Here is a 13,784-nt window from a genome sequence, read left to right on the forward strand (position 1 = left end):
CCGCTCAGCCGCAGGCCCCCGGCCTGGGAGTCAGACGGTGACCCCAAACGGAACCTGCCGCACCCACCCGCCACCGTGCTCTCCCAGAAAAGGCCCACAGCACCCGGGAGCCGGGCGCCGCCGGAAGGGGCAGGAAGGCCGGCAGGTACACCGGCCCGTCGCCGCGCGAGGCGCACGCCTGTGCCCACTGGGCTCCGGCGGTCGGACGGCCTGCCCAGCGGCTCTGCCCGGCACCTTGCAGCCCCCATCCCCACCCTGGGGAACAGCGTCAAGACAGGTGTGAGGACCTGGGCCAGACCTCCAGCCCCGGCCTCCAGGACACAAGGCGGGGTATGACCGGGTGGCCCAGCTCCGCAGTCGAGGTCTGGGGAGACCAGCGAGCCCCTCACCTGGTCCTACGTCCAGGGGGACCTGCCTCCACCCCCCCGGAGCAGGCAGGCCCAGCCCCACAGGCCTCTGTAATTGGTCCCAGGCCCACGGCTCCCGCGGCGGGGCGGGGCGGGGCGGCCTGGAGCCTGTGAGGTCCGGGCCCGCGGCAGCGCCTGGGAGGTCCGCCACCCCAGAGCCACCGAAGGGACTACCCAGCATCCTCCGCAGGCTTCACCCAGAGGCTGGGGCGTCCAGTCCGGCCACGGGAGGAATGAGAGCACGGTGCCCCCCGGCCCTCCAGGCCAGCGGCGCCCTTGCAGAGGAAGGCTGCCCCCGCGTCACCTTCGGTCAGGGGGTCAGGGGGCTGCAGACAGGGCCACCCAAGGGTGGGAAGCAGCCAGCCTGAGCCAGGCCAGCCTGAGGCACAGAGACACCCCCAAACTCATGAACCGTCCACACTTTGGCTGGCTCTGGGGCCACAGCTTGGGGGCCAGGGAAGTCCTGGGGACTCCTCCCCTGGTGGGTGTCCAGGGCCAGGGCTGCCCTGAGCGGGACCCCCATTCCAGGTCCTGGGCAGCCCAAACCCGGGCAAACAGACACACACAGACCACACACAGGCGCAGACACACATCTGACGCCCCTCCCCCGGCCCAGCCGCCACACCCCCTGCGGCCCTTGTGGAGCCCGGGGTCCTCACCCTGTTGTTCTCCCATCTGGACAGTGGGCCCGAGCAGCAGGCTGCCGGCGCCCCCGCGGCATGCGGAGGGGGTAGCCTGACCCCCAAAGAGGTAGGGGCGTCGGGGGCTCTCCCCCTCCCCCGCCCAGCCTGGCCCTGACCCACAGGACATGACAGCCGGACACCTGAGCCGAACAGTTGGAGCGAGAGGGAGGGTCCCTGGCTGGCGCCAGGCGAGGCGGCCACGGCGGGGCACGGGGGCGGCGAGGTGATGCCGGACGTGGCCCGCACCCCGCCTTTGCCGCCGCCGGGGCCACGCCGGGCTGCAGGAGGCCGGGCAGGGCCCCCGAGGAGCCAGGCATCTGTCCCAACCAGGGGGGCCGGGGAGGGCCCTTCCCGAGCCCCGGGGACCCTTGCCCCAGACCCGCTGCCGCCCTGGAGGCCCAGCCACAGCGAGAAGGCTGTGGGAGCAGCAGCCCCCACCGGGGCGGACCCCCAGGGCCCACCCCTCCACCTGGAGCACCCCCCCAGCGGCTGCTGCGTCCCCCGCTCGCCGGTCAGAGGCCAGCGGCTCCACTGGGCTGGGCCCTCCTGCGGGGCTGCTCGGGGGCTGGAGGGCCACACGGGACTCGCGTCGCTCGCTGACCGGACATCGCCCAGAGGAGTTACCAGGGACAGAGCGCCGAGCGCCTGTGGCCACGCGGGCCCATGGTCACCGGCACCTGCGGTCACGCACCGTGAAGCCCCCGGCGCATGGGCGGCGGCGGCTGGGCTGCAGGCGGCTGTGCAGGGGCCCAGGGGGCTGAGGGCACTGCTGCACCCCCACAGCACCGTCCTCAGGAGGAGGGGAGCCCTCAGCTCCCGGAGCCCAGGCCCCTTCTCCTGGGGTGGGGACTGGGAGGAGGCTGACGTCCCTCCGGAGACCCTCCCAGGCCTGACGGCCCAGGACAGGCACCCACCCTCCGTCGCCGCTGCCCGGGCCTCCGCTCCTGGTGGAACGGGCCGGGCAGGGAACCAGCGAGGACTGAGCACAGGCCCCTACCCCCGACCCAGCCGGGGACAGGAATGAGGGAGGGGACTCTGGAATTCGGGGAGGCTGCTCTTCCGCCCTCCAGACCCCCTCTGTCCAGATTTGTCCTGCGGGCAGTTGGATTGGTGCGGGGGAGGGGCAGGAGGACCCTCTGCTCCTTTAACCCCGCCGGTGGGGTCAGCAGGCCTCCAGTGCTGAGCACTCAGCGTGGGGGGCGGGGGCGGGGCATTGGCTCCCCCCAATATGGGGCGCTTTCTCAAAATGCCCTTTACCGTGGGTCTAGACTCCCAGAAGGACTTACGGCTGCTGGGAGGCAGCCTCCCAAGAAGATGGTGTTAGAACATCCCCCCCGCCCCCCCACTGCAGTTTCAGTGGGGAGGCTGCCACCAGCCCCAGTCACCTCCCGCGGGCCTGACTCCGTGGGTGGGGGCGGCACCTCATCTCTGAACCTCTGACAGCCCCCGAGGACGCCCCCTCCAAGCGCCAGCCCACATCAGTGGCGCTTTCGCGTTCGGGGGGGTCTCTCCTCCGCATGGTGCAGGGGGCGCTGCGCGGAGGAGGCCGCGCCGGAATGCGCCGCGAGGAGAAGAAAGGCGGCCCGGGAGGGGGCGGCCCCGGCCCGCCCCGGCCCGCCCGTCCCGCCGCCCATTGGCCCCGCGCCGCTATATCTGGGCGCCCACCCGGCGTGAGGCCACCGCCGTGCCCTCCGCCGCGCACCCGTCCCTCCCGGCCCCGAACTGCTCGCTGCCCACCGCCGCGCTCCCGCGCTTCGTTCCGCCCAGGCCGCGCCCAGCTGGAATGCAGAGATCGCCGCCCGGCTACGGCGCACAGGACGACCCGCCAGCCCGCCGCGACTGTGCATGGGCCCCGGGACCCGGGGCCGCCGCTGAGCCGCGCGGCCTCCCCGCCGCCGCCGCCGCCCCCGCCGCCGCTGCGCCCGCCGCGCCCGCCTCGTCGCCCAGCCCGCCGCGCAGCCCGCCGCGCAGCCCCGACCCGGGGCGCTATGGCCTCAGCCCGGCCGGCCGCGGGGAGCGCCAGGCGGCCGACGAGTCGCGCATCCGGCGGCCCATGAACGCCTTCATGGTGTGGGCGAAGGACGAGCGCAAGCGGCTGGCGCAGCAGAACCCGGACCTGCACAACGCGGTGCTCAGCAAAATGCTGGGTGAGTGGCGCCGTCGGGCGGGCGGGGGGCAGGGGGCGCGGGGGAAGGCGGGCGCGGCTGGGGGTGGGCCGGGCCGTCCGTGCGACGGAGGCTGCTGACCCGCGCCCGCGCCCGCAGGCAAGGCGTGGAAGGAGCTGAGCGCGGCGGACAAGCGGCCCTTTGTGGAGGAGGCGGAGCGGCTGCGCGTGCAGCACCTGCGCGACCACCCCAACTACAAGTACCGGCCGCGCCGCAAGAAACAGGCGCGCAAGGCCCGGCGGATGGAGCCCGGCCTCCTGCTCCAGGGCCTGGCGCCTCCGGCCCCGCCAGCCGAGCCCTTCCCCGCGGCGCCGGGCCCGGCCCGCGCCTTCCGCGAGCTGCCCCCGCTGGGCGCCGAGTTCGACGGCCTGGGGCTACCCACGCCCGAGCGCTCGCCGCTGGACGGCTTGGAGCCCGGCGAGGCCGCCTTCTTCCCGCCGCCCGCGGCGCCCGAAGACTGCGCGCTGCGGGCCTTCCGCGCGCCCTACGCGCCGGCCGAGCTGCCCCGGGACCCCGGCGGCTGCTACGGGGCACCCCTGGCCGAGGCGCTCAGGACCGCGCCCGCTGCGCCGCTCTCCGGCCTCTACTACGGCGCCTTGGGCGCGCCCGGCCCGTACCCCGGCCCGCTGTCGCCGCCGCCCGAGGCCCCGCCACTGGAGGGCGCCGAGCCCCTGGGGCCCGCCGCCGACCTGTGGGCTGACGTGGACCTCACCGAGTTCGACCAGTACCTCAACTGCAGCCGGACTCGGCCCGACGCCGCCGGGCTGCCGTACCACGTGGCGCTTGCCAAGCTGGGCCCGCGCGCCATGTCCTGCCCGGAGGAGAGCAGCCTGATCGCCGCGCTGTCCGACGCCAGCAGCGCCGTGTACTACAGCGCGTGCATCTCGGGCTAGGCCCGCGCCCCGCCCGCAGCCCCGCCCGCAGCCCCGCCCCGCCGCGCGGCACCGCTCTGCCTCCGCAGGTGCGGCCGCGGCCGCTTGCAACCGCCGTGCTCCGGCCCGCGGGCCCTGCCGGCGTGGCTCCCACCGGTCGGGCCTTGCCAGGACGCCCAGGCCTCGGCCCTGTGGGCTGGCCCTGCCAGGGTGAAGTTTTTTGAAGCGCTTAATCCTTTTCCTGCAGTGTTTTCTAGAACTATGCTGTATTTTTTTTTTACTTTGCCTTTTTTATACACGTAATACACTATATTTAATTTTTAAGTAAACACGTAACCCTTTTTCCCAAGGGCCTCCACGGTCAGAGCATCGCTGTAGCCAGGGCTTTTCAAATAGGAGTAACGACGGCTGTCGGCTGGGAAGGAGGAGCCTGGAGCCCTGGGCCCCCGGGGCCGCCTGAGGCCACAATAAAGCGCCTCATCCTGGCCCCTGCGCCCGGCCTGGTCTGTTGGGGCGGGGCCTGGGCCCTGGACACGCCCTTCCCCCCAAATCTGTCCCCCAGAACCTGGCTCCCAGCTTGGACTCCACAGCACCAGCCTCCCCGTCCTGGCAGGAGGACACTCGCCCAGAGTGGGTGGGCGGCGGCAGCGGGCACTCCCCACCCTCCCAGCCTTTGACTCCCAGCCTTTGACCCCCCCCCGCCCACCCACCCCCCACATTTTAACACATGCCTAACAGTCAGAGACACCCGGCAACCACCCACCTCGGTTCCCGCAAACTCCTCTCCGCCCTGAAGATCCCCGCCCAGGCGCCAGCCGGACGCGCCTCCAGGGAGGTGACTGCTGGGGTGGGTGCCTCGGTGCATCCAGTGGCCCGGCGTCTCCAGAGCCACGCCCCAGTGCTCCCCAGGGTCACCTGTCCAGGCTCGGCCCAAGGACAGAAGGTCAGTGACCAGAGCGGGGGCTCAGGCTTAGCATCAGGAGCCTGGAATCGCAACCGCACAAGCCCCGTGCCCCCTCCCCAGATGGGACGCCCTCCTACACTGCCTGCCTGGCCCCGGCTCCTTCCGGCCCTCGGGCTGCGGAGATGTCACGGTGATTCTTCCCTCGCGGGTGGAGCCCGTGAGCACCCCAACATGAGTCCCCCGCGCACACACCTCACAAGGCCTAGAGGTCTCTGAGGAAGAGGACTCAGGTGTCCCCGCGGTCTGTGGGGCCTCAGCCCCCCCCCCCACAGCACATGGGGGTGACCACTGATCCCCGGCAGCCCCAACGTGCGGTGGTCGCGCTCCGTCTCCTGTGCACGCGTGCCCTGCCGGGAGCACCCGTGGCTGGGACTGAGCCTGGTCACACGTGTGAGCGTGCCTGTGAGCCGGTGTGGGCACCGCGTGCCCACAGGAGGCTCTGAGTGCAGCTGTGATGCCGACCGTGTGACCAGCCGTGGGGGGCGGCCGCGCGTGTGGTGGCCGGCGTGTCTGAGACCCTGCACATGCATGTGCGTGCCTGTGTGTAAGGCCCGCCCGCGCACACGGGTCTGCTGCCTGGCGGGTGGGGCGGGGGCAGGGTGTGCAGCTGTTCCAGGCGTCCTGCCTCTTGGAGGCAGGCTGCCAGCACCAGGTCAAGCAGCCCGAGCCGTGCACCGGAGCGGGCAGAGCAGGGCCGGGCCCAGAAAACGCAAAGGGACAGAGAGACGAGCTGAGGGCAGCCGGGCACAGGCCTGGAGGTGGAAGGCGAGGCCCAGGGGGTGGGGGGGACAGACAGAACCAGGCCGTGGCGCACACCGCGGGCAACGCCCGCTGCTTCAGAGCAGAGCAGAGCTGGCGCGCGGGAGGCAGGGACGCCAGACACGAAGCGACAGGGGTGGTCCTGTCCAGGCACATTTGTCGTGGGCCGGGGCGGGGGCGGGGGCGGGGGCGGCGCCCAAGCTGAGCCCCGGGCTCACGCGCGGGGAGAGGTGCTGTCACCCCCGGCTCTGCGCCAGCCAGCTCCTGTTCCAGGCCTGCCCCTGCCGCAGGAACAGGGGACGGCCCCGCCCCTCCCCGGCCCGGGGTCCGCCGGCCCCTCCCAGGAGTGGACGCTGCAGCAGCTGGGGCCCAGGAGCCCCCGGCCCAGGCGTGGGCCCCACACCGCCTCAGCGCCGCCCGGCCGGGGCGGAGGAAGGAGGCCCAGCCCCAGGGAGGGCTCCCTGCCTGGGCCCAGGCACTGGGCCCGAGACGGCCAAGGACACACACGCAGGAGGTGCCAGCCCAGCGGCCAGGGCCGTCTGTCCGTCTTTGCTGCTCCCTGGCCCAGCAGGAACAACACCCCCACAGCCTCCGTCCGGGCTCTGCACCCCTCCCCGCCCCACCAGAGGGCGCGCCCCGCAGAGGCAGCGGGGTGGGGAGCCACACGGGGGCCTTGGGGGGGCAGAGCAGCCAGGTCCCCGGAAGCCGCTCCCTCCGTGCCGCGGTGGGCAGCTCAGGGCGCCCCGATCGGGAGGCGTCCCCGTGCCGGGGACTGAGGGCGTCCGAGGAGGAGGAGGAGGAGGACGAGCAGGGCGTTCCCCAGAGGGCAGCTGTTTCTAATAGCCGCTTCTCAGCAGCGGCAGTGGGTGGGCGGCCGCGGCCCCGGCCCCTCCGAGGACCCTCGGTCCAGGGGCCTGGCCCAGCCCGGGGGCCGGACGGCCTCCCAGGGGGACTACAGCCCCGGGGTCCGGGTGGCTCGCCTCCAGGTCTGGCTCCCCACACCCCCCTCCTGGCCCCACCCACTTGCCTCCCGAGGGTCAGAGAAGGGAAGTCCCCACCCCCCAGCTCCCCGCTGAGTCAGGCCAGCCAGGAACAGCCGGAGCCACAGCCCTGCCTGGCGCAAGCCAGGGCTCCCCCGCCCGGACCCCAGACTGGCCCTGGAGTGACCGGGCGGGAAGCCGACCCTTCCCCACACGCAGCCCGTGCGCGAGCGCTCCGGGCGTGTCCTGTGAGCGGAAGCCCCCCGTCCTGCGTGGTCACTGAGCGCCCTGCTCTGAGGGTTCGCCCGCGGTGCACTCGCCAGGGCGGCTCCGCGCTCCTTTCGAAGGCCAAGTGACACTCTCCTGCGTGGCCTGAGCCCGTTGTGGACCTGCGGCCGGGAGCGCGCCGGGCGCGTGCGTTTGTATTCGCGTTACATCCACTAGTATCTGCCACGCCAAGTCTGAGCAAGTGGCTTAAGCACCTTAAAATCTGTATGCAAGAGCAGCTGTCCCCAGAGGGGGCCAGAACCTCTGCCCTCCCATCCCAACGCCCCCCACCCAAGGCTCAGCCCAACCCCCACTCCTGCCTCAGGCCAGAGGGGCGCCAAGGGGCAGGTGCCAATCAGTCCCCAGAGGGGTGTGAGCGTGGGGGGGGCCCAGCCCTGGGGGAAGGGTCTGGCGGTGCCTGGGCCGCCCCTCCTTGTTTCCGCCCACAGACCCTCCGTCCCTGCCCACCCTCACCTCCCACAGTCCCCGGCCTCCTGGGGACACACCGAGGGCCCACGGCCGAGTACTGTGGGGCCCCCGCACCTCTGCCTTGCTGTCCACGACCCCGCCGCCCCCATGACCCCGTCCCCATGACCCCACCCTGTCCCGACTCCCCCATAACCCCAGTCCCACGCCCGCCCGCCACTCGAGGAAACAGGAAGGGAAGCGTGGCGGCGGAGACGGCGGCGTTGAGAGGAAGTGCAGGAAGCAGCGGCAGGCGCGGGGCTTATCTGGAGCCGCAGCCGGACCCCTGGCCTCGCGCCCCGCGCAGGCGGGGCGGGGGTGCGGGGGCAGCAGGACAGGGCGGATCCCCTGGCGGGGCGCCCTGCGAGCACAGTTCCCGGGAGACACCAACAGGAGGCGCCCAGGCCAGCGTCGGATGCACAGACGCCCGCCGCCCTCGCCCCACCCGCGGCCCCCAACGAGGGCTGCTCCCCGGCCGGTGCCTGCTCCCGGCTGGGCCCCGGGGCTGGGGGGCGGTTAACTGGGGTAGGCAGGGCGGCTGTTTGTGTCTGTGTGGACAAAGCCGGGTCTTTTCCTTGGGAAGAGGCAGGACGCGGGCTGTCCCTGGGCCGCTGGCAGGGACCGTGGGCTCCAGCACCTGGCACTGGCCCCGCCCTGAGTGTTTGCTTTGCTTCCTGGAGTGGGGGGCCTTGCTTCCCGGCAGCCACAGCTGGGGCGGCCAGGCCCCTTGAACCGCTGCCGGGACGGGGACCCGCACTCGCTTGCTGGCCAGGCCGGGGCGGCCCGGCCAGCGCCCCTCCAGGCCTGAGCGCAGGTGTTTCCTCCAGAGGCCCCCAGCGCGGGCACTGCCGCAGCCTCCCCCACGCCCGGCGCCGGACGTGAGGGCCGGCCAGCTCACGTCCTGCCCCGGCCCGCACGCGGCCGCGGCGCCGCGGGCCCGCAGCTCGTCTCCGCGGGCTGGGCCTGCGTGCTCCTCTTCCCCTCCCTCACCCCTCCTCGGGCAGCTGGGTGGGGGGGGGGGGCGGTGCTGCCGGAGCCAAGCGCCCCCCAGGGCAGGGTGTGCGGCCGCCCCTGCAGCCCGCTGGCCGCCGGGGAGGGGTGGAGGTGGGGGGGGGCGGAGGTGGGGGGCGGGCGGGCGAGCCCGGGGCACACACAGTGGGAGAGTCAGGATGAGGTTTCTGGAGTTGCGAACCCCGGGACTGGTGTGCAGCGGCCGTGTGCCAGATGTTCCCTCAAAGCCTCCCAGGCTGGTGAGACCGTGGGACCGGCTGCCCTTCAAAGCCGGCCCGGCCCCTCTCAGGGCCGCACGCGGTGGGGGGGGTCAGCTCCCTGCGTTGGGACGTTGCACAACCGCGGCGGTGCCCTGCAGCCCTGCCGGTCACCGCACAGCCCGCCTCTGCGTCCCGGCCCCACCCCCGAGGCGGCTGGGAAGGCCCCTGTGGGGCAGGGCACCGCCGGGGGCAGCCCAGGCCCCACCCCGTGTGGGCCCCAGCTGCCGGTTCACACGGGGAGAAGCAGGCGCGGGCCGTGCGGGGCCGCCCGCTCTGCCCTCGGGGCCCGCAGCCTCCCTGCCGTGCGGCCTCGGATCTCCACGCGCTGGGCAGCTCCAGCCGGCGCGTCTTCTGAGTGCTCAGTGCCGCCGCGGCCCACCAGAGGGCCCCATGCTGAGGCCAAGGGCAGCGGGCACCTCGGGGTCAGAGCGAGGCGCCCCCGGCCTCCCCTCAGCGGTAGCCATGGCTCTGTACCTGCCCCCAGACCTGATCTGGATGGGGCGTCCGCACTCCTCACAAGTGAACTTTGCCCCGGAAGCCAAAGCCCCCTCCCACCCCCCAAAACGACAAAGCCTACTCCCAGAACCCAAGCAGGACCTTTTCTGGAAAAGGGTCCCAGCAGAGGACCCCGAGGAGAGGAAACCCTGGGTTTCTCGGGTGGCACCGAGTCCAGAGCAAAAGAGCCTCACGGGAGGAGGGGGCAGAGCTGGAGGGACGCAGCCACAGCCAACGGGCGCCTGGGGCCCCCGGGAGGTTCGCTGCAGGCCCTGGAGGGGGCAGGGCCCTCGGATGCCGCGGGTTCAGGCCAGCGGAGCCGTGAGGAAACCAATCCTCTGCTGTGTCAGGCCCCCGAGCTTGTGGTCTTTGACAGTGGCCTAGGAAACCAATACAGGTGACTTCTGGGACGTGGCCCCGGTCCCCCACCCAGGGCGCCAGCCTACCACCCGGGGGTGGGCGTGTCTAAGGCCCCGACAGAAGGGACAGAGCAGGAAGGGGGGGCACTGTGCCGAGGACAACCCTGGAGCAAGACCGCGGGCAGGCGGGGACAGCCTGCTGCTGACGCCCTTGAGCGAGCAGGCAGCGCCCTGGGTGGGTGGCAGCCAGGGAGCCCCTAGCCCTGCGCCCCTCGCGGCCCCAGGGCTGGGGCAGGCGCAGTGCCCGGGGACCACAGGGGCGACCCCTAGCCTCTCTCACTGACCTTCTCCAGCCCTGGCTCTGCTGCCCCACCCCTCGGGCTCCAACCAGAGCTGACCTGCTCCCCCGGCCAGGACACCGAGCCCCCCCCCGCCGCCCTGATGTTGGGTGACACCAACAGCTCCGTCTAACGCGAGTCTGTTCTCCTCTACTGGGGTCGCCCTAGCTCAAGAGCACACGCCCGGCTGCCCCGGCCTCTCCTTGAGCCTTGACCACACAGCCCCCATGCCCAGTGCAGGCTGTTTGCGACCCGATTCTAACGTCCCCCCGTGGCCCAGGCCCTCGGGCCGCACGGCTCCGGTCGCCCCACCCGCGCGCCTGCCCCGGCGACAGCCCGCACTGCACACGTGCGCACAGGCCGGCGCCGGCAGCTTCGCCCTCAGGCTCAGCGGGGCCCCCAGGCCCACACCTCGTGGCCAGGGAGTGCGGGAAGGGAGCCAGAGGCCGAGCGCGCACCCAGGCCCCGGCGCCCGCTGCCCGCGGGCCACACCGACGCCCCGCTCGCCGCCGGGGTCCCGCCGCAGCTCTCCCACCTCCTGGCGGGTGACGGGGCTGAGCCCTGACCTCCCGCCCGGTGCCTCGGCGCCCTGCAGCGCGGGCTGCCCGTGCGCACGTGGGGACTGCGGCACGCGCTCGCCCTCTGCTGCACCAGCCCTGCGGCCCCCCAGGGGGGCCGCCCGCCTGGGAGGAGTGTGACAGCAGGTGTGCAGCCCGCCAGGCGTCCGCCTCGTCGGGGTGCTCGGGAGGGGCAGGGCCCCAGGGCGGTGCGGCTGTGCGTGCGGAGCTCAGGGACCGGCGCCCCCTCTGCCCGGCCGACGGAGGGTCCCGGGCCAGCCCGCCCAGTCCCACGGAGGGGCTGCGGCCGCCCTCCCAGGGCCGCAGGAAACGGCCTGGCCCCCTTGCAGCCAGGGCCGGTGGCTCCGGCTTCCCTTCAGGCCCATTTCCTTTATCCGGCTGTTTTGCTCCGAATTCACAAAGCCTGGCCTCCCCCGCCACCCCCCCGCCATTTCCACCCCTTCCCCCACTGGAGTGGAGCAGGACCGAGAAGCCACGTCCTCGGGCCACAGGAGGCCCCCCCATCCCCCAAGCCTCCGGCTGGACCGGAGTCATGTGTCCCAAGCCGCCCCCTGCTGCCCGAGCCGGGGAGTGCGGCGCTCACTCAGGTGGAACAGGACGCGGACCCCCCGCCCCGCCCCCCGCCCCAGGCCACCGCCAGCTGGTGCCCCCAGCACCCAGCACCAGCCGAGGAGCAGATCCCCGGGCGCCCCCAGGGCCAGCAGGCGCAGGGAGCGAGAACGGACCACAGCACCAGCTGTTTATTGAGGCCTCGCTCGGGCGTGGAGAGCGGTCTGGGATCGGGCAGGGCTCACATCTCCAAAGTCCTGGGCCCTTGAGGGGCCGCGGGCCAGGATGAGGCCCAGGCGGGTAGGCAGGACCCAGGGTTCAGCCGAGGTCACCAGGGGAGCCCTCGGTCGTGGCCAATCGAGGACGCTCCTTCTCAGGTCCCGGGCAGCGCGCGCTAGGGGCTCCCGTGGGCCCAAGCGCGCAGCGCGAAGAGCTTCTCCCAGCAGGTGGCGACAGCGTTCAAGGTTCGCAGCAGAAGTCGCCTCCGGCCGCCGCCGTGAGGCCGTGGCTCCTGGTGCGTCTGGGGCCGCCGGCGCCGGCTCCGCTGTCGGGAAGGGTTGGTCAGCGAGAGCGCCTGCCCCAGCCCCCTGCCCCTGGGGAAGGACCAAGGCGCAGCCAGTGGGCCCAACGTGAACCCCCAAACCGCGGAAGGACCCGTGCGCACTTGGGCCGGCAGGCACACCTGGCGCGGGGTCCGGCAGTGGCGCCGCATCACGGCCTCAGTGCGCAAGGCGACGGTCCAAGCTGCTTTCTCCAGGGCCCCGCGGCGACGCCCGGCCGCTGCGCTGCGCAGGGTCTGGCCCAGGGAGGCGATGGAGGCGAGGATTCCGTGCTCCTGGGGGCGGAGGCGGCAACTGGGGGTTGGGCGCGGAGCCCGACGGGCAGGCGGCAGGGCGCAGGCGGCAGGGCACGGGTGGGCGGCACCGCCTACCTTCTGGGCGCCACAGGAGGGTCCCAGCCGACCCCGCCGCCGGGCGGCCGCAGCTCTTGTCTGGTTCCTCTGAGGAAGGTGGAGGTGCCTGGAGCCCGGCCCGCTCCCTGCGGCCCCCAGCCCCGCCCGCCTCACAGCGGCCTGCAGGTCCTCGAGGATGACCGCCCGGTAGTGGCGCAGGACGTCGGGGACGCTGCAGCCGCGCGGCCGCGCGGGGACGGGCGCGAGTCCCAGCAGTGCGAGCAGGAGCGCCCAGAGCGCGGGCTTGGGGGGCACCTGGAAGGCCGCCGGGTCAGGGGGGCCCCCCGCAGCCTCGCAGGCCGTCCTCAGCGTCGCCCCACGGCCTGGGGCTCTGAGCGGGAGCCGACGCCCCACGAGGCCTGCACCCCGGAGCCCCGGCAGGGCCGAGGGAGACGGGGCAAGGGCCGGGCCCGGGGCAGCAGAGCCGGTGCCCTGGCCTGCGTGGGGTTGACTGGGGAGGGCAGGGCTGGCCTAGGCCTGGGGGCAGCAGGGCACCTCTCTGCTGGCCAGGCGGACCCCTCCCCCCACCCCCAGGAGCCCCGGACAGGACCACCCCCACCAGCAGACCTGCTACAACCGGCTCTGAGCTGGGAAGTGAAGTCCCCGTGCACCCCTGGCCCAGCCAGGACAGGGATGAGGGCTCAGAGCCCAAGGCCACACCCCGGTGGAAGGGGAAGGCTTGGGGAAACCCCAAGGCAAGGGAGGGGACACACTGGGCCCCCGGACACTCTGCTTCAGGGCCTCCCCCCGCCTCCAGAACGGAGGAGCCAACTCTCACGGGCAGAAGCCCCCGTCCCCAGGAGCTCCGGCGTCGAAGAGAAACAAGGGCTCATCTCGAGGCTCCCAGCCCCCAAACCCACCCCCTGGCCCCAAGATGGAGTCCGGCTGCGCCTGGAAATCAATCATGTGAACTGAGCGAGACCAGGACTCGACTCCGCTTCCCAGCCCCAGCGGAGGCGGCCGCGCAGCAGCTCCCAGCTGGCCCTAGGCTGGGGTGTCTGGGGGCTCCAGCAGCCGGAGGAGCAGGGGGACCTCCCCTCGGCCCCTGGACACGCCGACCGTGACGGCCCACCCGGGGCCGCGCCTCTCTCCGCTGTGGGTCAGAGGGCACAGTGACGAGAGCGCCCACAGTACCAGAGGAACAGCCAGCTGGGCAGGTCGGACGCCCCGGGGTCCTCAGAAGGCTCGTCTGTCCTGCCCCCCGACACTCACACACAGGGGCCCAAGGCTCCGGCCAGCCCAGCCTGTGAGGACAGGGCAGCCCCAGCCACAGGGCGGCCCCGCGGACTCCCTGCCCCCAGCGCTGCCGGGAAAGGCCCGCAGCGGCACCCAGGGCCAGAGCGCCCAGGGCCGGGCCCGGGACGGAACCCTGGGGGATTTCCCGCCAGTCGCTGGCGGTGGGGCACGCGGAACCCGCAGCCTCTCCCCGGGGGCGCTCGCCCCGGCCCCCCGGCCCCCCGGCCCCCGGGCCCCGGCCGCTCACCATGGCCTCTCAGGGCCAGGCCCGCCCTCACTCCGGCCGGCGAGCCTCCACCATGACCCGGGTCCTCAGGTGCGCGGCCTCCCGGGGTCCGGCTCCCAGCCCCGCCACTGCCGGCCGGGGGCTCCCAGGGACGGGCTGCAGCTCGGTGGCTGGCAGCAGGCGGACGAGGCTTTTGAAGTTGGCTCCTCCAGCGAAGG

General features: G+C 73.3%; 2 protein-coding genes across 2 annotated transcripts; one reads left to right on the forward strand and one right to left on the reverse strand.

The window, feature by feature from the left end:
• Window positions 1-2,809: 2,809 nt before the first annotated feature.
• Window positions 2,810-4,148, forward strand: SOX18 (SRY-box transcription factor 18). Its single transcript, XM_054577477.1, has 2 exons — window positions 2,810-3,237; window positions 3,355-4,148. Exons 1-2 carry the CDS (start codon window positions 2,874-2,876, stop codon window positions 4,146-4,148), a joined length of 1,158 nt encoding a protein of 385 aa, XP_054433452.1. The 5' UTR covers window positions 2,810-2,873.
• Window positions 4,149-11,546: 7,398 nt separating this feature from the next.
• On the reverse strand, window positions 11,547-13,010 carry CUNH20orf204 (chromosome unknown C20orf204 homolog). The gene is made up of 4 exons (XM_054577505.1): window positions 12,883-13,010; window positions 12,084-12,435; window positions 11,835-11,987; window positions 11,547-11,696 (listed from the first exon to the last, which is right to left on the reverse strand). Exons 1-4 carry the CDS (start codon window positions 13,008-13,010, stop codon window positions 11,547-11,549), a joined length of 783 nt encoding a protein of 260 aa, XP_054433480.1.
• Window positions 13,011-13,784: the final 774 nt, after the last annotated feature.

This window comes from Pteronotus mesoamericanus, unplaced genomic scaffold, assembly GCF_021234165.1.
Source record: "Pteronotus mesoamericanus isolate MK-2021 breed Mesoamerican mustached bat unplaced genomic scaffold, CSHL_Meso_final contig_436, whole genome shotgun sequence".
Lineage (NCBI taxonomy): Eukaryota > Metazoa > Chordata > Mammalia > Chiroptera > Mormoopidae > Pteronotus > Pteronotus mesoamericanus.

Excerpts from the sequence above, each read along its gene's own strand:
- SOX18 (XM_054577477.1), top strand. The coding sequence starts at position 2,874 with ATGCAGAGATCGCCGCCCGGCTACGGCGCACAGGACGACCCGCCAGCC. Across the intron at positions 3,238-3,354 it reads GGTGCTCAGCAAAATGCTGG|GCAAGGCGTGGAAGGAGCTG; the intron begins GTGAGTGGCGCC and ends CCGCGCCCGCAG.
- CUNH20orf204 (XM_054577505.1), bottom strand. The coding sequence starts at position 13,010 with ATGATTGATTTCCAGGCGCAGCCGGACTCCATCTTGGGGCCAGGGGGT. Across the intron at positions 12,436-12,882 it reads GGGGACGGGGGCTTCTGCCC|AGCCCCAGGCCGTGGGGCGA; the intron begins GTGAGAGTTGGC and ends GCTCCCGCTCAG. Across the intron at positions 11,988-12,083 it reads CCTCCTGTGGCGCCCAGAAG|GAGCACGGAATCCTCGCCTC; the intron begins GTAGGCGGTGCC and ends CTCCGCCCCCAG.